The sequence below is a fragment of the Fistularia commersonii genome, chromosome 9 (assembly GCF_037954325.1).
Source record: "Fistularia commersonii isolate RoL2024-O1a breed Wild chromosome 9, RoL_Fcom_v1.0, whole genome shotgun sequence".
In the NCBI taxonomy this organism is placed as follows: Eukaryota; Metazoa; Chordata; class Actinopteri; order Syngnathiformes; family Fistulariidae; genus Fistularia; species Fistularia commersonii.
In genome coordinates, this window is record NC_141292.1 from 14,028,716 (window position 1) to 14,050,292 (window position 21,577).

At 41.2% G+C, this 21,577-nt stretch overlaps 1 protein-coding gene across 4 annotated transcripts; it reads left to right on the forward strand.

The window, feature by feature from the left end:
- Nucleotides 1–669: 669 nt before the first annotated feature.
- Nucleotides 670–15,160, forward strand: LOC147231307 (programmed cell death 1 ligand 1-like). Of its 4 annotated transcripts, none has more exons than XM_086152628.1 (8): nucleotides 670–779; nucleotides 1,770–1,830; nucleotides 1,929–2,194; nucleotides 2,581–2,677; nucleotides 4,209–4,472; nucleotides 5,528–5,638; nucleotides 10,669–10,717; nucleotides 10,923–15,160. In XM_086152628.1, the coding sequence occupies exons 2-7, from the start codon at nucleotides 1,776–1,778 to the stop codon at nucleotides 10,710–10,712; spliced, it is 837 nt and encodes a 278-aa protein (XP_086008754.1). In that variant the 5' UTR covers nucleotides 670–779; nucleotides 1,770–1,775; the 3' UTR covers nucleotides 10,713–10,717; nucleotides 10,923–15,160. The 4 variants fall into 4 exon arrangements, with proteins under 4 accessions (XP_086008754.1, XP_086008755.1, XP_086008756.1 ...); XM_086152629.1 differs by having other exon boundaries at nucleotides 10,672–10,717; XM_086152630.1 differs by having other exon boundaries at nucleotides 1,932–2,194.
- The last annotated feature ends 6,417 nt before the right edge of the window (nucleotides 15,161–21,577 follow it).

Here is a 21,577-nt window from a genome sequence, read left to right on the forward strand (position 1 = left end):
TTTTTTGTTTTTTTGCAACCGTTCCACAGCAGAATGGTAGGTGGAGGTGTCAAGGTGCCAAAGTATCTGGAAACTTGATGGAAATTCAACCTGGTGGCTCCCGTACACAACAATTAAGACACGCTAAGATCTTATCCAATTGATATCCTGATCAAATGTAGGCTGATATTCGTCCTGTACTTCCCGGGGCCACATTGATGAAATCATATTGGTATATTATGCCATTTTATACTGAGTTTAACATTGTTGCTTGCCAAGCTGTTCACAGTACGAGATGACAACTCATATATTCTCTGTTGAGACTTTTACTTCACATGGAAAACAGTGTCAATTATGTAATAAAAGTAAAAGACTACGACAGTTAAACAACTAGAAATGGGCAAAATCTTCCGCAGCACTGACACCTTACTCTTCATTTTAGTTCATTTTTACTCGTAACTCTAAATATATATAAAGATACGATAAAATTCACCAATTTTTATGGAATTATTTTTAAGCTCGTCTAAGTCCGCCAACGTCTTCGATGACAGACAGGTCTCTTACAGAAACCATTCGCATCATGGCCCACAACTTCCTGCTTACGGGAAAAAAAATGATCTGATAATTGAAACAGAAACAGATACGGATAACCCGAAGCCCTCCCACCGCAACATAAGAACACGCAAGTCTCGCACTTAAATATAGTAGGCGGCACTCACTGGCAGATCGAAGCTCGACTCGCCTCGCGCAGCTTACTGCGGAATCCCGGCTGCCGGAAGTGACGCCACGGCTCGGTTCGGGTAGGGAAGCGTTGTTTCGCGAATTCGGGTTCTTCGATCTTTGTTTTGATTAAATATGTGTAAATTTATTTTATCATCGTTAGTTGCCCCACAACGTTGTCAAATCCCTTGTAAGACCACCCAATTGTGTGAGCGATATGTATTGTAGCGTTTTTGGAAGGAAAAACACCTGGTCAGGCTGTTGTATGTATGTATGTATGTATGTATGTATGTATGTATGTATGTATGTATGTATACAACATATGAACATGTGTTTGTTTGTATATACATATATACATACATACATAATTATTGGTAACAGACTTCTTTGCTTTTTTGTTTTTTCAAATCATCCATTAAGTATTAAAATAACATTGGATCTTAAGGATGTACTGAAATGCTCACATGGAGAACATTTTAAAAATATAGGATATATTTGAAAGGTATTTTCATTTTTTTTTGGCCATCTTTTAGCCCCATGTATCTTTGAAAATTTAGATTTCTGGGTTTCCATCTATTTAAATCTATATAGTGAAAATGTCTTGTGCTTATATATTGTAACATTTTAGTCAGGGAAACACCCGGATGACTGTAAAACTTCTGTTTAATGGGCAAAAGCTGTTGTTGGCCACAGCCATGCCACAAAAGCCTGTAATACAACTAACTGTTACCGCTCAATTCCAGGTGAAAAAAAAAACAACTGAATTCATTGCACCCTAAACCACACCCACAAAATTCCCAGCAACCCCAAAATCATACAGACAGCAAGCATCAACATAAACCCCAACATTTGTGACTCACTATAATATGTATAACTTGTGTACATGTGTAATGTTGTGACTGTGATAAAGTGCTGGTACTGTTTAATATCACTTTTATTTTGAGTTTGGAAATACTGTGAACCACTATTCTTTTGGAGTGCTCCAGTGAAATGATTCACCCACAGGATGTCCTAACATATCCTGTTACCTGGCATCCCCCCCACCCCACCGCTTTCTGTTTTCTTCTCAGGTGTAAATGGACTGGCTCTTTTTCTTGGTTTTCCAAGTTGTGTTTCTGCCATGTCTCGCAGGTATAAAAGTGTCAACATTGCATCTAAATTTAAAGTAAAGATTCACAGTGATTTAATGCTATTTTCCGATTCGTTTTGGGCTGTTTTTTTTTTCCAAGAAGCCCTGTTCACTGTTGCTGTAGAGCAAGCCACATACACTGCAGAGTTCAGAGGTGACATTGTGATGGGCTGCAAATTCCAACCTGCACCACCAAGTCCTAATCGAGGCCTGAGGGTGACCTGGCACAAGCTCATGTCCACTGTGGCTCGGGAAGTGTACCGGCTGGACAGCGGAGAGGAGCAGTTTGCATCCCAGGATCCTGCCTTTCGGGGTCGCGTCAGGCTTCTCACAGAGGACCTGACAGATGGCTGGGCCAAGTTACAGGTCAATACTCACAGTCACATGGACACACTTCTTCTGTCTATCTTGCGGTTTCAAGCAAGGTTTTAATTGGCACAACCACAAGAACAATGCATCTCCATCTCAACAAATATAGGATGACCTATAGTCCATCCATCCATCAGCTGCCGCTTATCCCGCTCTCAGGGTTGCGGGGGATCCTGCAGCCTATCCCACCTGTCATTGGGCGAGAGGCAGGGTCCATCCTGGCCGTATTGTGACCTATAATCACTTGGTGACAAATTTAAGATAACAACCCCTCAAATGTCACAGTCTAGGAGAATCACAAAACAGAGGTTGTCTTGAAATTGCTTCTTTTTTCCTCTGAATATTAAGGTGTAACCAAAGTACTCCACTTCTTCTCTTATCAGGTATCCAGACTCAGGATCAATGACTCGGGGACTTACCAGTGCTTGGTGCAAACAGATGAAGAGGCAGATTATAAACAGATTGCGTTGTCTGTTGTGGGTAGGCTTCTTTTGAATTCCTTTTGATTCAGGAGTCTGAGACTGTCGTACTCTATTTCAGGGACAACAGTTTGTCATCATTTCTGGGCAGAGGGTGTCATGCTTATCTTGAAAGTGAAAGTTGATTTTAGAAACAGTAATCTGTAATTAAATGCAAGCTTTTGATGGGAAAGTAAGTCAATATAGGCAATGTACTCCACAGTGCAGACCTGGGAAATGGCTGGTCTCAAAGCAAATAGACACCAAATTATTTCTGTGCCCAACGAGAGGTTGTGTTATTTTTAAACATCACACCAGTTACCAGTTACATCGAGCCAAGGCAAAACACTATTGTTCATTATTATTATTACCCCCCCCCCCCGCCTGGGTTGTTTTTCAAACCAATTTCCCCCTAATCATTCACCAACCTTTTAATAATAATATCTAGATCTGGCAGGATGACTCTAATAGAGAGATAGCCAGGGCACATTCAACTGCGTGTCGAGCTAAAATGTGTTTTTGGGAAGCGAGAAAATGCAGGTTTTGAACTGTTTTTGAACAAAAGCATTGATTAAGGATCTTTGCAAGGTTGACTGCAGAGGGTAAAACTGCTGGTTGAGCCAGATTTATCTTTAATGAGAAGGAGTTGAGCATATTGTCAAGTCATACTATGGAAAATGGAACTGACTGTGATATTTGTAATTAATATTTGTGACATTTTCCCAATTGTGCTGCTGCTGCTGCCACCGCCTTTCACACAGCTAACTGGGATAGCCTGGTTATTATTAGCCCGAGCCAACAATCCAGGGTGCTACCAATTTCAAAGAGGTTTGAATTCATTATCCACCCCAATTCCTCCCCAATATAATGAGTATACAGAGATAATCTCCAAGTCAGGAGCTTGATCAGTGGGTTTGGATCCTCAAAATCCCTGAAAGCAGCACTAGTCAGGAACGGCAAACTCACTAGGCGTGTCATCAACCATGAACTTGGGGTTTGTCCTGTGTCCTTTGCTGGTCCTGCTACAATACAATTCCCCAGCTCACACTAGGGAAAATGTTTTTGGTTATTTTGGGTTGTTTTCCCATGATGTAAAACAAATCACATGAGATCCTGTCACAGAAACTCATGGCACGACATGTGATATCAAATGTGCTGAGTCACAGTCACATCTTCATTTATGTAGGGAAAAAGGTTTTACATCTTGACCTAGTTGTGATTCATTTCCAGAATTGGACTGCTGAAAATCGGTTTGTATATCAAAGCGGAGACATTATCTAAACACAAGATTCCCAAGTATATGTGTAAAGTACGGCTATTACCAGTCACACATCCGGGATTTCAACAGAATAGCTAAGTGTTTTGTTTATGGAACATCCTGATTCTTGTGAAGCTGCCATTGCAGTTCCATGAGCAGGAACTAAGAGAGAAAAGTCACCCATTTATTGTAAATCATAATATAGATGATCCTATCTATACCCAACATTGATTTGATATCGTACTTTTGGTTTTGTGTTGTTTTTGATTCATTCTGTACTTGATTGTCCCCATAGCGCCCTATAAGAATGTGACTAAAAGCATACAAAAGGTGGACGGCAACTGGGTCCTGCTTACCTGCCAGTCCGAGGGATTCCCCGAAACCTCAGTCACATGGCAGGATGGAAACCACAAATTTCTCAACCACACCACAGCAGCTGTTTCAACACAAGAGCAGCTACGTAGAATCACCACTCAGATACGTGTCAGCACCACGGACAGAAACAACTATACCTGCAGCTTTATGAACGGGGTCAACTTTGCGATGTTTCGCATTCCAGGTAAACTTGACCGGAGTACGTTCTTCCCGCACAGAAAGAATAAGTAACTCACATTATTTCCATTTTATTTATTATCTGAGGCTGAGCGATATTCTTTTTTGAAAAATGACCAAATTCTCTCCGTTACATCTATGACTTATTAAGTATTCGGTCTTAATGCATGTCAAAATGCTTGTCTTGGTCATGTGATACATCAACACTAATATTAAACCCACAAGCTAGCAAAATTAGTAAAAAGAACGATGTCTTTGAAACTTTTCTTTACAAAGGGGGAAAGGGCCAGTGAGGAGACAGAAGAAGAGCCTATGACTGCTAAGAAAAAATGCATTTAACAGACATAGCCAGGAGACCCACTGAGCGCACCGGAATATAAGTTGCACTGACAAAAAGTAAATAAATAACTAGGTATATGTGTACATATATAGGGCGCACTTGTTTTATAGGCCGCAGGTGTGCACGTTGTAACATGAAATATTTATGCAGAAAGATGTCACACAGAAACATCCTTTTTTTTTTTTTACTCCAGCTGATTGCTATCTTCCTCTTCTTCTTGCACACTAAAACCATGAACAGCGTCTTCTTCAGTGTCTCAATTGAATAGCCTCAGAATTTGGTCCGATGTGACGAGGCTAAATGTTTTGGTGACATGAAGCTTGTTAACCCAAAATATCCATAAATTAGACATCATAAATTAAACATCATCATCAGTGTTCAAAGCGCGTGGAAAAAGTAGTGGCGGTAGTGACGGTACTTAAAATATGGATTTATCGCGACAGGTGATTCCCACTCACCTAGTCATTCGTTGAAAGATGACGTGCTTCACATACTGTTTAGTGCTGCCCAAAGACTTTGATGGCACAGCTGGCAAGGGGTAAGAAAACGCTTTGGAGGGAAAGTTTCATACTTGGCATCATACAGTGGCATCTTGGGTAACATCTTTTCATACAGTGGCATCTTGGGTAACTTACAGTTTTTTATTTAATTAGCGATGAACAGCGATTGTCTTTGCCGTCTGAGGTCTGTTACACACTTTAGGACTGTGCTCTTCTCCGCAGAAGAAGTAGTGCAACCCCCCTCGACAAATCAGGCACTTGTCATTTGCCTGTTGTTGGCCATCGTTTTGGTTCTGGTTGCCGCAGCAGTGCTCATCTACAAACACCGTAGAGGTAACGTATCACCCAAGTTTTTCTGAAAGCACGTGGCACAGTCGTGTCAGAGAGCAAATTTAGCGCAGTCTCTGCAATACACAAATGTACACATAAAATCTGTGATTTATCTAATCGGGTGGATTTATATAATTTCCCTCCAGTCGGATTGCAATTGCTGTGTGAGCATGTGTGGTTCCTGCACTTCATATTATGTGACAGCCTTGGAAACGGTGGCTTCATTTTGGTCATTTGTTTTTTCTAAATAACCACTAACCCGTTTCTTTTGAAGTGTCTTTCATTGTCCCTGATAGTAATTATACATAGTCATGTTCAACTGGTACAACTCTTATCTACCATTCTAATGAATTTGTGCAGTGGGGAAACAAATCAAATGGAAAATAATTATCACTAAAAACATGATGATTCATTGTTTTTAAGACCTTTATCATAAAAGGCAGGAGTTTTGTGATAGTTTTTGTGATTCATGGTTCAGTTTTCAACCACAAACTTGTTGACTCCGTTTTAATCGTACCAACTTGTTTGCGGTGCAGGAAATGTGACGTTTGCTCCGTTTTCCGACTGGGGAGACGCTTTCAGATTGAAAAGGGAGTTAGAATATTCATTGCACGTTTTTACAACCCACGATATCAATAGCAATGTAACAACGGGGCCACAAAAGCAAAGCGATAAATGAGGAAGTTGCATGCAAGTTTGTCTTTTTGTTTCTAAAGTGATATGTCACTGCCAGGAACTACAAAAAAACCAAGCTTTTCCAGTGACAGGGGAATTCATCAGATGTATGTACATTTTTCAAGAGACAGCCTTGTTGGCTTGTGCCCCGCGTCATAATTACTAAAATGTTACCACAAACAAGTCAGTCTTCTCTCGGGAAGTAATAATTGAAGCTATGCTATTTCAGTACATGATTTTCATAGTTTTCCAAAGTAGGGTATCTGAAAAAAAATTTCTGCTCAACTACAAGGGAGAACAAGCACTTTATTTTGATTTACACTCGTCTAATTGTCCACCGATTGAATACCGATTAGTATTATTATGTTCCCCCGACAAAAGGAGCATTAGGAACTGCCAGAGTGATGGTGAAGAAAAAGAAACAAAAAAAAGGAACTTTTTTTTTTTGGTCAAGTCTTGATTTACTGTCTTACACAATGTTTCTTGGGAAAAAAAAAAAAAACTGTGTGTATGGAGAATATATGGCACCTCAAAGAGATAGAATACAATAGAACTTTATTAATCCTGAAGGAAATTATTTTGCCGAAAGGCTCCATCATTACGTACATTCCCCGGAAACATTATATTGATTTTATTGCTGTAGGGTTTCCTTCTTGCAGAAAAGCGAGGAATTATATAGTCTAATGGCCACAGGTAAGAAAGACCTCCTGTGGCGTTCTGTGGTGCTCCCTGGCGGTCTCAGTCCATGGCTGAATGTGCTCTAGTAAGACTTCAGTATAGCATGCAAGGGCTGAGAGGCATTGTCTCTGATACAGAGCAGCTTCTTCAGCATCCTCCTCTGAGACACCTCCTCTAACAAGTCCAATTCAACCCCCAGGACGGAGCCGGCCTTCCTGATGAGCTTATTAAGTCTGTTAGCATCAGCTGCCTTCAGTCTGCTGCCCCACTACACTACAGTGTAGAAGATGACGCTGGACACCACCATGTGATAAAACATCCACACCATGGCTCTACAGACGTTGAAAGACCTGAGTCTCCTAAGAAAGAACACGTGGCCCTGAACTTTCTTGTATATGGCATCTGTGTTTTTAGTCTAGTCTAGTTTATTGTCTAAATGCCCAAGTACTTGTACTCCTCCACAATGTCCACATCTGTCACATTGATGGAGATGGGGTTTGAACAGGATCTCTGTTTCCTAAAGTCCATCACCAACTCCTTCGTCATTGTCCCGCTGAGTTGCGGTTGGTTTAGACCACACCACTCCACAAACCTGTCCACCACGCTGTGCTCAGCCTCCCAGCCTCTGCTGATACAGCCAACCATGGCAGAGTCGTCTGAGAACTTCTGCTGGTGGGAGGACTGTGAACAGAAGCAGAAGTCAGGGGTATAGATTGTGAGCAGGAGGGAGCCAAGACCGTTCCCTGTGGTGCCCCTGTGCTGCTCATGACCGTGCCAGACAGGATCTTCTGCAGCCTCACATACTGTGGGTGGCCTATGAGGTAGTCAGTAATCCAGGCCACTAGTGGGGAATCCACCTGCATGTCCAGTAGCTTACTCCTGAGTAAGATAGGTCGAATGGTGTTAAAAGCACTGGTAAAGCTGCACTATGATGCTGGAAGACACAACAGATGTATCTCACTATCTGGGGTGAACTGAACACATGGATTTAAGGCCAAAAATGAGAAAACAATCTCACAAGCAAGCCTGCAGTGACACGTTCCCGCTCCCCCTGGAATGAAGCAGAAGAAGAGGAATAAAAGAAGATGGATTTACATTTGAAAAACTGCTGGGTTTCCCATGAGTACCCCTATTGGGTCAGGGACCCATCTGGCTCTGCAACGGCAGCTGCTGGAAAGGACACGACCAGGAGGAACCAGCTGAACTGAGGAGACCATGGTCGCTAAGGTTTTTATCCAGAGTTATGTGTGTCTCCTTCTCAGTTCCAGCCAGCTTTAGTTTCATCCAAAGTCAAGTCAGAGTTTGTTGATACGGAGCCAAATCACAACACAGTTGTCATTTGGCGCTTTCCATGTAGATCCGAGCTCAACGTTGGTGGCCTTCTGCCTCAACCAGTTTGAGTAAAGGTAGAGAGAGCAGGAGAAGGACAAAGAGATACAAAGCAAGAGTGACAGGAACAAATTATCTCTCATCACTAACAGAAGTAGTGTTTACAAGCACATGGTAATAGCTGATATGCTTGATTAAGCTATAAACATTCAGAAAAGAAACAACACTCTGCAAGAATGCTGCAGTCAGTCATGCCCCAGGAATCTGCAAAATGAGAGCCCAAGGACTTGGGAGAAGATATGAGGCTACTATCATGCATTGATAAAGTAACATGAGTGCAGACAGGATAAGAAGAGAAGGGGGAATGTGAGAAATGTATCATGGGATATCCCTCTGTAGATTAAGCCTATGGCTATTGGATAGCTGAAACCGTGGGTATAAGTTCTCTCTAAAAGGAAGGTTTCTTCTTAAACAAAAGCCTATTCTTAAACAAAGAGAGGATGTCCACCCCTTAGATCCATATCAGAAGATGCTTCAACAGAAGGGGAGCTTCCTAACTGAATGCTTCGCTTCTGTTCTCCTTTTAGAGACGCCAAGGAACACAAATAGCGTAGGGACTATAGCGTAGAGATCTGGGCACCAGTGCAGAGAAGCCAGTGCCGGGAAGATCTGATAGCTAATAGCAGTTCTTGTTAGAACACGCGCAGCTGCTGTCAGAATTAGCTGCAGTCTTTAATGACTTAGTTATGATAACCCAGTCTGAAAGAGACACAAGTTTATTGTTTTGAATCATAATATGCCGAATTTTTGCAATATTAGGTGACAGAAGGTTGTCCTCGATCTATTTTTTATGTCTTCTAAAGAGGCCCAGGTTGAAGATAATGACTAATTTGTCATTAGATTTACTCTTTTAGGCTTGGAGAGGAAGGTAGGTACTTTATTCATCCCTGGGGGTAGAACTCACAGTTTTGGCAATACATAGCATTAGATAAGCAGTTACAGTGTAGTGAGGAAGGTACCCAAAAATCATTGGTTTAAAATGGCTTGGTTAACAGCCACACAGTTAAGATGCATGGTGTTCCGTGTATCCATCTACTGAGGTGGTCTTCCCTAGGCATCCAACCTTTGTTTCTTTTATTAAAGAATTAAATTATTAAAGCTATTATTGGATGATGTCAGTTATTGCCATGTAACTGGGCTGGGCCCATTGACCTCAGATTAATCAAATTTTTCTACTTTTTCTGCAAGATGCAGTGTTTTTCACCACTGTCACCAAGTGGGGGAGATGTTGGGTTTCAGGAAATCATTTTAACAAGTTTGGTACAGACCTATTTGACTTGGAAAGGCTAATGGGGTGAAAGGTAAAGTGTAAAACTGTGTGGTGATTGATGCCTTATAAACAAAATCTGACTTGACTTGAAAGTTTGTAGCGTACCGATCAGAACAAATGGCAGGACCTTGACAACAACCGATCGCTGAAGCTGCTCCTCTGCCTGGGGACGGTGCCGTGCAGTGGATGCAGCGGGTTTTCAATGCTTAATAGGAGCCAGTGGCTATAACCACAGAACCCGCCATCCTCTCTGTTTTTTTCCAGTCATGTGGAATCCTTCTTCTTGATTCCGCTTCTCCGGCACACCACCACATAGAAGGCGCTCACCACACAACGGTCTGATAGTACATCTGCAGGAGCTTCTTTTTGCGGATATTGAAGGATGCCAGCGTTTTGAGGAATTACGCTCTGACTTTTCCTGAACAGAGCATTTGATTCCATTTTTTTTTGTATTTTTTAAATGTAAAATATGAAAAAGTACTGTACACAATAAGGCAATATTGGATGGTGTTCAGATGAATATTTTGTACCTGTTCCAATCTGATTAATGACTTATTCTAAAAACGTTTTCCAGGTGTTTTATGGCAACAAAGAAACAGGTATAAAAATTTTTCCCCCTCTCTCTTTGGTGACTTTGAAGAGGTATCGCTTTGATAGAAGGCATTATCTTTTCTTATTATCTGGATTTTCTGTTTCAATGCCTCGGGGCACGGAACTGGTGGTTTTCCTGGGTTTTTGAAAATAAGTCATTAACACAAAGGCATGAACATTACAGCTCTGCACGCTGTGAGGCATAGACTGGAAATCTCCACCTCTTTTGATTGGTGTTAGTTCCATCATTGCTTCATACAAATGTGGCATTACTAATGAGGAAATGCCTCAAATATGTTTGATGAAAACTGGGTTAGTACCTTCCTTCTAAATGCAGTCAGTAACTGTGCCGGGAAGAATATTAACTGATGATAACACAGTTCAGTTTGTGTGTGTGTTTGGGCTTAAAACAACATGTTTTCACTCCCAGCAGGCAACAAGACAAAGCCAAACTGCAGGAGACACTGTATTTAAAGAGGGTAAGTGAAGTGCACAGAAATGAGAACCTCGGAGGCAACATTTTCTGACGAGCCAGTCATCTTGATCATATCTCCCAGTCATCTCCCAATATCTCTGACTCATAGTTACTGCTCATGACTCTGTTGTGAAACATAGTAAACATTCATTAAATAACCGGGCAAACTGGAAGTACTCGATCCTCTTTTATTTTTTCTTTTCCCCCAGGCAATACCATGAGTTCCCAGGAGTTAGACGGAAGAGGGCCTTTTTTTTTTTTTTGTTTGCCGTTGTGGAGTCAGTGGCAGGAAAAGGGAACGTCAAATGTGGACCCTCAGGGCCTGGAGAGGCCTCCCCTCATCATCCCGATGCCATCGTGCTTGGCCATTTCTTCTGTGCTGCTTGCATCTCAACTGTATCCAGGGGTGAATGAAGATGGATTGAACTCGGGAACAAGCTGTTGACTGCACAGACCGGATTCAACTATTCTCTTGTTCTTGTTGGGACCTTTCTACAGGAGAGTGAGGGATGGGTCTTGTCCTGTTCAAGACTTTTTCTCAAGGTGGAGGACATATTTGTATTTTTTTCTTTTTTTGGTGTTTTATCCAGACTTCTACAATTCATTCAAGGACATAGGGTCTCTCATAGTTTTTACATCAGCTTTATTTATAGTTTTTTTTCTTATGAAGCACTTCAAACAAAATGCCAAATGACTAATTGGTCTCTGCCCAGTCAGTCTGTGAGACGACAATTTAGTAATCAGGGTGTTTTTCTTCTCTCTTAATCATAAGCAAAGGGGAACATCTGAACTGGGAACAAAGAGAGAATTTTGTTCTGGGAAAGGAACCGCCCTGAATTGGTCATGCAGCAAACATAGCACTGTCGGTGCAGGTTTACCACAGCCCATCCCCAGGCACAGTTAGGCAACACCCCAGCTTCCTGGATTGGCTAAGACAGTTTTATACATTCATGTCATCCAAAATGTTCGTACACTTTATGAGCATAAAAGTATGATTTTTCTTCGGGATCTGGTGTCAGAATCAACTGCAAAGAAAACTGCTCATTTGTCACCACAGGCAGGCGCTAAAACGCGGCACAGGAGAATAAGAAGTCAGTGTGAAGTAGAGTATATAGAACTCCAAATGTATGTGAGGACCTTGGGTCACAAGGCTGTCCTCATGGTTAAATTTCAGCTTCACAACAATGAAATGTATCTGCATTTGCATCAGAATACCAACTTTAATTGTGCTTCCCTGTAGCCACCCCGAGTTGACTTCTCTCTCTTGTTTTTGCTTGGGTAAATGCAGAAGTCAAGTAAGCAATTTCCTCGAAGAATTGAAAGTCCCGAACAAACACAGTGAGGGTAAATTACGCGGACTTAACAGTAAAGTGGATTTTTTTCGTAAGAAATTATGAATCCATTTGTAAACACTGCAGGGGATACATATGTACTAAAACAAAAACAAACAAACCTTAAACCTCATTTTCTTAACATCGACGAGCAAACTCTTAAAACTGATCTCTCTGACTTCCTCGAATGAACGTAGTGAAGGTTAGATTGACCTCTGAATCAGATATCCATATTTAACCTCTAATAAACCATAACGTGGGCGACTTAGCGGCGCATTGGTCAGCATTTCCGCCCAAACATCAAAAGGGTTCCTGGTTCCATTTCAAGGCATGTCCGTGTAGAGTTTGCCAATTCTCATGTTTAGGGTACTCCAACTTCCTCCCACAGTCCAAAAACATGCAGTAGGTTACCAATGCCCCAGAAGTGTGAATATAACGGTGAATGGTTGTATACCTCTACATGACACGTGAACAGTTGTTTGTCCATATGACATGTGAATGAAAAAGTTAATGGTTGTGAGTCTCTTTATTATGTGCGAATGAGAGGATGATTGGTTGAATGTTTTTATAGCGTAGTAGTGGGAGGGCGATGATTGTGTCGCCATAGTTGCATGAATGAGAGACTGACTGGTTTCTTTATATTCATATGGCATTGGAATGATTGGGTGAATAGTTGAATGTCTCTATATGTCCCCATATCATGTGGGAATGAAATCGTAAACAGTTCTATTTCATGTGATGAGTGAATGAGAGTGAACATTTGTTTGTCCCTATGTGACATGTGAAAGGGATAGTGAATGGTTCTACATCTCTAGGATGTAGGAATGAGAGGGCAAATGGTTGTTTTTCTGTAAAGGATGTGTGAATGACAGAGTGAATGTTTGTTTCTAAATATCGTATGAATGAGAGGATGAATGGATGTATCTATACTGCTTAATGTTAGAATTCTGTCTCCATGTGACATTTTAATGACAAAGTAAACAGTTATTTGTTAATGTTACATGTGAATGACTTAGTGAAGGGTTGAATGGTTGATGTTGGAATTAGAGGGTGAACCGTTCGATGTATGATATGTGAATGGAATGACAGGGTGAATGTTATACTCCACAATAGGGTCTTCCAAGTATAAAGTTTGAAAAAGGATGTTGCTGCATAAACCTCAAAGACAGAGGACGTGGATCTTGAGAACTACTGCAGCTGCAGATGGTCACTGGCAACATGACACAGCAGAACAAAAAGAAGAAAGTCTTGAGCTGCAGGATGCTCTTTGCTACTGCAGTAGTTGATATGTACAGCATATACAGACTCCAGTAAAGCAGTAGAGTTCCACTAGAGGGCGCCATCCCCCCACAAATACAGGACTCAGCGTTCCGAATGTGATTTAGGCTTTCAAAAGCCCTCAGAATGCTGCCTTTCACCTTGGTTTTGAAAATATTAAATTTAGACACAAATATTGTAAGTGTTGAAAAGTTACTATTCGAGGTTTTTTTTGCTTTTAAGCAAATTGGTAGGTAATATTAGATTGCAACCACAAGGTAAGAGATTTGGTTGTTAGAAACCTATCAGGTTTCAGCGGCTGAATTTCTCACTACTCCAGGTTTCATGCAGTTCAGAGTTATTTGTGTTTTAAGTGTATATTGCAGTCCATGATATGTCTAACTTTATATTAAAAAACTGCTCCTTATGAACAAATATTTTGATTAATTTCTAAACTTAACATCCAGGTGCCGGAAAGCTGAGAGACAAAAAAAAATCACCCCACCTCTCATCCCACTGAAACCTAATTCCCCAAGAAAGTTGATGGTATGTGTTGTCTCGTCCCCGTGACACACGCACGCGCGCGCACACACACACACACACACACACACACACACAAGATGAGAGTTAACCCCATCAAAAAGGACTGATCTCTGACACCCCCCACCAGACACACACACACACACACACACACATACATACCACTCCAACCCCCACACCCCAACTTCCTCTCTCTACTTCAACCTTGCAGACCAAAGAGGTGGTTTCATCATTCAGTAATTAATATTCCGGGGAAGAGGGTTGACCATCAGGAAACAATTATTCAATAATGTATGGATGTAAATGCACACAGAATCCCAACACAAAAGAGGCTAGCATGCACAAGAACACGCACATGCACACACATACATACACACATGTGTACAAATTTAAGGGTATATCTAAAACCGTTATTTGTAGAGAAAGTGAGTATAGATAGGTTGCATCCCATTCAAACATTCTCAATAATGAATAATGAATAAAATATGTTCAAATAAATAAATCCCTTGATGCATGATCCATTTTGACTATAAGCCATTTGTGGGACTCTATTTCCTGTTTTTGGTATTTTTTTTTTGTAAATGTGAGTTATTATCAGGCAAATGTATCTCTTGGTTTAGATATGCTGTAAGACTTATAACAAGAAAAACAACAACAATAAGTAGAAAAAGAAGAATAGTAAAATGTAAAAGACAAAATTAAGTACTAGAAAGACCAATAAAATCCCACAAAGGCAAGGGGTAAACGTATACACTCCCACACACATATACATACATCCTGTGGCATCTGCCGTTGAAATGCTAGCTGTTGCTAGACTTTTTCCCCCTTCCTTCATCTTTCTTCTTAAATAGCCATTTAATCTTTACTTAACTGAGAAAACAATTTCCTGATCATAATGATGGGTTTGGGGGGGGATGAATGAACAAGTTAAATGAATAAATGAATAAAAATCAGGTGGGACACTCATTATAGCCAAAACAAGAAATAATTAATATTCTGACAAATTTGTATTTATGAAAATCCTTTCTTTGATAAATTATTAAATAGGATGCTTTTGTTGCTCAAAATACGCTCAGCTGAACGAGAACATTAAGGTGTAAATTTATTCACCTTGAACTTGTGTGACAAATTAAATGGAAATGGGATTCCAAGTCTGACGGCTGCACTTTACAAACAATCATCATTTTAAGTGTTGTATTTTATTTATTTATTTTATCTTCTTTTACCAAGAAGTGGTTCTGAAGTGGCTGAGTGGATACAAAGGAGGTTTAGTTTCTGGCAGGTTGCAGGATGATGTATAACTGTTAAAAAAAAAAAAAAAAAAACACAAGATTGCGAGCCCCTTGGGGGCAAACCCTGGTTTACTTGCCCCCGCCCTTCTTTTTCAACTCACATAATTTACTCATTTACTATTAAAGAGATGAGAGAAACACGACAGAGCTGTTGTCGGGCGGTCGACTTGTGGCATCTGCATCTGAAAAACACACCTGGCGAAAGACGGGTGTGTTCAGGTGGTGAAAGTAAGCAGGTTGTCGTCTATTAGACCTAATATACCGACGTCTGGTTATTATTCTTGTCATGAACTTTTCTGCTGACTTTCATATTGAACGTAGGAGCATGCATTTAGGAATCCCATGGAAGTCCCTTCATCCAGCATGGAGGCAAAACACATCCATTTATAAGTGAGAAAATAAAACAAAAAAATAACCATTCGTCACGCCCCTTTGCATCAGGACTCTTTGTCTCTTACTCTGCCAATCAGAAGTATGAACGGAGGTAATGCCGTTAGTGGGAAATGATTGGGAACATTGTGATTCATGAATCGCAGGGGTATTTTGTGTGTGCCCTTAAATCAAACAATTCGGCTTAACGCCAGTCCTCTGGGCCTTTGGACCTCTGGGGCCTCCGTAGGCAGGTAGGTAAAGCCAGATGACGACGCCTCAATTAAAGCCAAAAAAAAGCTACACTTGGCTGAGGAATCCAACACAGGACTCCAGCCCGTGTCCGTCCACAGTACCGTCTTCTTGCTCATGACCCGGTCGGTGCTGGTAATTGGGATCAGATGAGCGGGGTGACCCCGGGTTCTCCTCGCTAACCTGGAAGCATTTATTTTATGGAAAAGATGTTTAGTTAAAGTGCGGGCGCTGCGGCCCGGCCTCTCTAATGACTCTCTCTTTTTTTTTCTTAAAGCCTGGAGACGGAGCCCTGTGATGGATACGACTGGTGAAACAGGGACACACACACAGAAACGTGCGCATGCATGCACACACACACTCCCATCACCATGAAATGTGATGGATATGACTGGTGAAAGCTCTGAACGCTGCTTCCTGAGTTTCTTCCACTTACTTCCTCCCAGTTTGGCTCATGCCGGGGCCAAACTGAGCCGGGCTTCGCTTAACTCGGGGCCCGGATTGGATTGCAGATTAACAGGCTTCCTGTCCGATCTGTCGGTTGTCTTCCCCCCCGCACACACACACACACATACACACACACACACACTTTTTTTTCCTGCTAACGGTCACTTTTTATTTATGAGCGCGCAAGGATAAATGACTTTCTTCAGGATGGATGAGATCCTCAGAAGGCTGAGGGGGGCACTGGGGGGGGTTACTAAGGGACATGTGTTTTAGGGAATGTACTGTGGAAACAGTTATTCATATTTATATGCTAGATGATTCCACCTAATCCCCAAGAATACTAAGGGTTTATGTATTTTTGTTTGTGTGTGTGTGTATGTGTGTGTGTGTCTTTTTCAAGCGTCTACACTCAGCTGGGCTGAGTGACCCATGAGCAGGGTTCTCTTTCTGGCTGCTAAATTTTGTGTGCAGGTGTACTGAAAGTCTGATCTTTAGAGAATGTGACAGTGGATACATGAAGACATAATGTCACTTCATGATGAAATTAGCATTTTGATGTATTCTGGAATATCTAATGACTGAAAAATAATATTTAAATCGTCGTTTAAATACAGTCTTTACCATATTGTAATAAATGTGCAAAGCAGGTCTTTAAGGCTTTCAATTCACCAGATTTAAGCCCTTTTTTGCAGATTTAAATGGTCTAAACTTGGCCAAACACACACACACACACACACACACACACACACACACACAAATACACGATGCATGCAAGGGGTTAACCAGGCCATCATGAGTAACTGGGTGTCCTGCCCAAAGACACTTACATTACATTACATACATTAGGGAGGAACCTATGGATGCTGCTCTTCCAAGTGACCCACAACAGCCTCACAATTTGATATAGTTATTACAGTTTAGTAATAAGTCAAACAAATTTAAACTCCCTCTAACATTTTATGATTTTCTTTGCAGCATTCGTGGTGTATCAATTTATTGACCTCATCCAACCTCAGTACAAATGCTCACTTGTTTATGAATGAATGGATGGATGGATGGATGGATAGATGGGAGTAGTGGCTTTATTTTTATGCACAGTTCTGCACACAATTTTGGTAAAATTCAGATTGTATTGAAAATAAAGGTTAGAAAACTGAAAAAGCTCATATTTCTAACAGTACAGATGAATTGCCTATTTTTGAATAAAAAAATGTTTTTAATATTTTTTGCAAAGTGTAAATATTTTATGCGATTCTTTTTTTTAGGTAGATATTTACTGTGATCTCTGCACCTGGCTGTTAAATCCACTGACCTTTGCCTTAAGGCTTTCTTTACATGCCCAAGTGGCAGTAAAAGCAAACACCGCTGACCCATGGGGATTGGTGCTGCAGATCCTGATACTTATGAGCACAAAACACAAAACTGTGGGTTTAAAAGGTCTCTTTTTATGATAATTTGTAGTTTGATAACTACAAATTAACAGTTGGTTTTTTTTTGTACTTACTGCTCCCTCATTCCCTCGTCCTCCACCTCTCCGTAGCCCCATTGGTGCTCAAATGACGAGACAGGTCTTATAAACAGAATAAAATGAAAAAAAATATCCTGTCGAGTGGCAACGCGTCACTCTTTCCACCCCTGAAAGCTGCTCAGGTTTTAATACCCCTTAGGATTGGATGGTCCCGAAACGACCAGAAGACACAAATTAATGTCAAAAACCTAAAAGGGAAAAAGATTTGCGAATTATCTGCATTGTGATTCTGTGTAGCCCGCACCTCTCATCCGCCCCCCCTCCCCTGCTTCCCTTCTGGCAGCCCTTGATTACACCCCCCTCCCAACCCTGCAGATACTAATATGGAGGGCACTACTGGCTGGTCACTTTAGATCAGGACCGGGGAAGGAAATGGCGACGGACATAAAGCTAAATATATAATTCCTCCCATGCTGGTAATCACGATGTCCAGACGATTTGAAATGACAGTTTAACCACTTTAGACTGAGGGACGCTTTGTTCAGATCGCGGCCGCCAGCCGCTGTGTGGATGGATGTTGCAGAATCTGGTTGGGGGCGGGTGTGGGTAGGGTTAGCCTACTTGTGCGTACATCCAAAAAAAAGTTAAAAAGGTGGAGGGTGGGGGCCTCTGTGTGGTCCTCCCCTCTAAATGGGTGGTGTGTGTGCACGTTCCAGACATGAGCAATTCTTTAAAGAAAAAAACAAGTAGACTGACATGCTGGCCGGAAGGAAACACTCTTGCCTCCTGGTATCAGTTTACCTGATTATTAGGATCCCCCCCCAAAAATGGTGCTCATTTCCCTGTTAACGTCAGAGGGTCCACTTTGCCCCCCTCCCAAAAAAACAAAAACAAAACCAATTAAGCTATAAATATTGATGAAGTCAATCTGTTAGTATTCTTCTCAGTAGGGATACTCCGAATCTGTTTAAAGTTAAACACATTTTTTTTTCTTCTTTTTGCATCCGAGCAAACGCGTTCTTCGCCATTCCTCATCATCACATGGCATTAAGAAAAATGCATGTTTGGTATTCACATGCTGATTGGATCCTTGATGAGATCTTCAGGGTGGCTTCTGACACTCCGAGGCGTCTTTACACTCAATGGGCAATGAGAAGAAGGCTGTGTGTGTCTGTGTGTTGAAGTGGTCTGTGGGCTCTGTGGCCTCCTCAGCTGCCGCATGAGTTCTGCGTTCCATGTCTGATGAGAGCAAAAAACACGAGGCGGACCATCTCTTTCCCTCTGACACAGGACAAGTAAGGTGGCAGTGGGTTTGGGGGGGATTTTCGGCTGATGTGACTTGGTGTGTCGAAGCTTCAGGGGGAGAGTGGGCCTTTAGAAAGTATTTAATGGCAAAAAATACTTCTGATTAACCTCTAATACTGTATTTCCGCCAAATAGCAAGGCATTTCTTTCGAGATTTCCTGGAACCGAAGTAGCGAGGTTGACCACGAGGGGCAGAGCTGACTGCTTTCACCCACAATTAACTCTACCAGCTGACTGGTCAATAGTCATTGGTCTGAAACACAATGGAAAATATATCTCCCATTAAAATATTTTTTCTCTGAATTTGTTGGAGTTTTCTGTTTTCGCAACTTTTCAGCAATGTAGAAGAAAATCTTATGCATTTTAAAAATAACTGTGTGCCAGGGTGCATTCTTACTTGAGGCCACCAGGGGGTTCAGTGAGCTTTGATACTGCGGAAGATATTCATAAAAAATCACAAAAATTTCATTTTGGGATAATCTGTTACTTTAGAAACTGGAGAATAAATAATTATGCTTTTCAATTCAAGGAAATAACTTCTTCCACATCTTTTTTTTTTTTTTTGTTATTTTCAGATAATGTCCATGATTTTAAATGATTCATTATCTATGAATGACCATGCAACTGCTTATCGTAGTCAGAGTCCCGTGCGGGTGGAGCCTATCCAACTTGTCATTTGCCGAGAGGCAGGGTTCACCCTTGACCTATCGCTAGTCAACCATATAAAAAGACAAACAATCATTCACTCAGTTGTTCATACATCAGGGAAATTTAGGGTCTCCAATCTAAGTCACAGATTGGCCCCTCTGTTGGAATAAAACCAGAAACCTTCCTGCTGTGAGGTGAACATGGCAACCACTTCTCTTCTGTGCTACCTATATTCCCAAAATATTTTTTATTCTCTAAAAACATGTTTATGCTCTTGTTTGTCACGCATTGGTCTGCATCTCTGCAGGACGGGGGGGAGGCAGTAAGCCTTCCGAGGTCATATTAAAAGTGTGTCTGCCATCGTATATCAGGTGTTACTTTGCTGTTCAGGTGAACAGAGGTAAAAGCGAACCACATCAAAACTGCATGGTTGGGAATCAGAGAAGGATTCGTTGTTGGGGATGAGCCGTCTCTTTAAGTATAAATCTGGTAATCTCTCCTTCTGTGCAGCGGCAGCGAAACAAAGGCCAGACTATCAAATCCCAAGTTTACTGAGCTAATTTGGATTTGTATATGTTTGTGATGAAGGGCCAAAGGACATAGCGCAACTTCCAGAACAGATGCGGCCGTGTTTACGTGCAAAGGCGGTACTAGGGCTAGTAAACATAAAAAAAAGGGGGGCGGGTAATTCACTTGATAAATGTCAACCGAAATGAAGCTATCAGCTGAAAGCAATTTCCTTGTGCTCTGCCCGTGTTCTGCGCCAGAGACTTGGGAGATTTTCACCCCTCCATCGATCATGAAGCCTCTGTTTTCAGCCAAGGTACACAATGCCCCGAAATTGCTGACATATGGACCCAGAATCACCATGAAAAAAAACTGCCATTTCCACTTCAACCCTCCTCCTCCTACTTCTTTTCCTCCTCCTCATGCTCTATCTCAACACAGATGCTCCTCAGCTAAACTCTTAAGTTTATCAAGCGATTCTGGTCTGTTTGTGCCGGTAAATCGGGAGGGGGGAGATAAAGATGGTTAATATGTGTCATTTATACAGGAAATAAAAAGAAGCCATGAGATTTCTGACTATTATCTCCATACAATAGGTCTAATTATTAACTATCCTTGTAAAGCATGCATATGAAAGGTTAAAATAACCAAATTAAAAGTTAATGAAGAAAGTTTCAGTTCTTCATTCTGGTCATTTCTGTTAAAAAGACCTTTCCTGGTAATTTTTTTGATCCATATCACAGATTTTAGAACACCTTGACCTTTTTTAAAGACTTTTAAACAGTATATCATTTGATAGTAAATAGGATTTGACAATTAACATTACCGCAGTTATTCAATTGTTTGCGAATTTCCCAGGAATTTAATTTTGTGTTTAAAAACTATAAAATTAAAAATCAATATATTGACCTTTTAATGATTGGAAAAATAATTTTCTTCATAGTTCTGTCTAATTCTTTTTTTAACAGACAGACTTGCTCAATTTACATGAAGGGAAGTTCGTTTCTACAGATCATTAGCTGCAAAGCTCCAATCAGCCAAACGACCATGTGTCTGCAAGACAAAGTTTGTGGTTGAACTTCAATCTGCCTGCCTGCCCCAGGCTGCCTGGTAAAAAGTACCAGCGAATCTAAACAGGAAAAATAAAATAAAATAACAGAAACGCGCTCAAACACACTGCAGCCACGATCGCGTGTTTAAATACAGGAGGTTCCGATTCAGTTTTTTCCTTTTTGTTTTTTTTGAGCCGGTGTAAACTGACTCACTGAGTCACTTCCTGACTCTTTTAAAAGAACACTTGTTTCGAGAAAAATAAAGCCCAGCATACCCATCTCACACACATCCACGCACACACGCACAATCTAATGGATGTCTGTGGTGCTAGCAGGCAGGCCTGGGGATCCATTTGCAGGAAAAGTCCATTATCACTTGAACTAATGGAGGGTGTG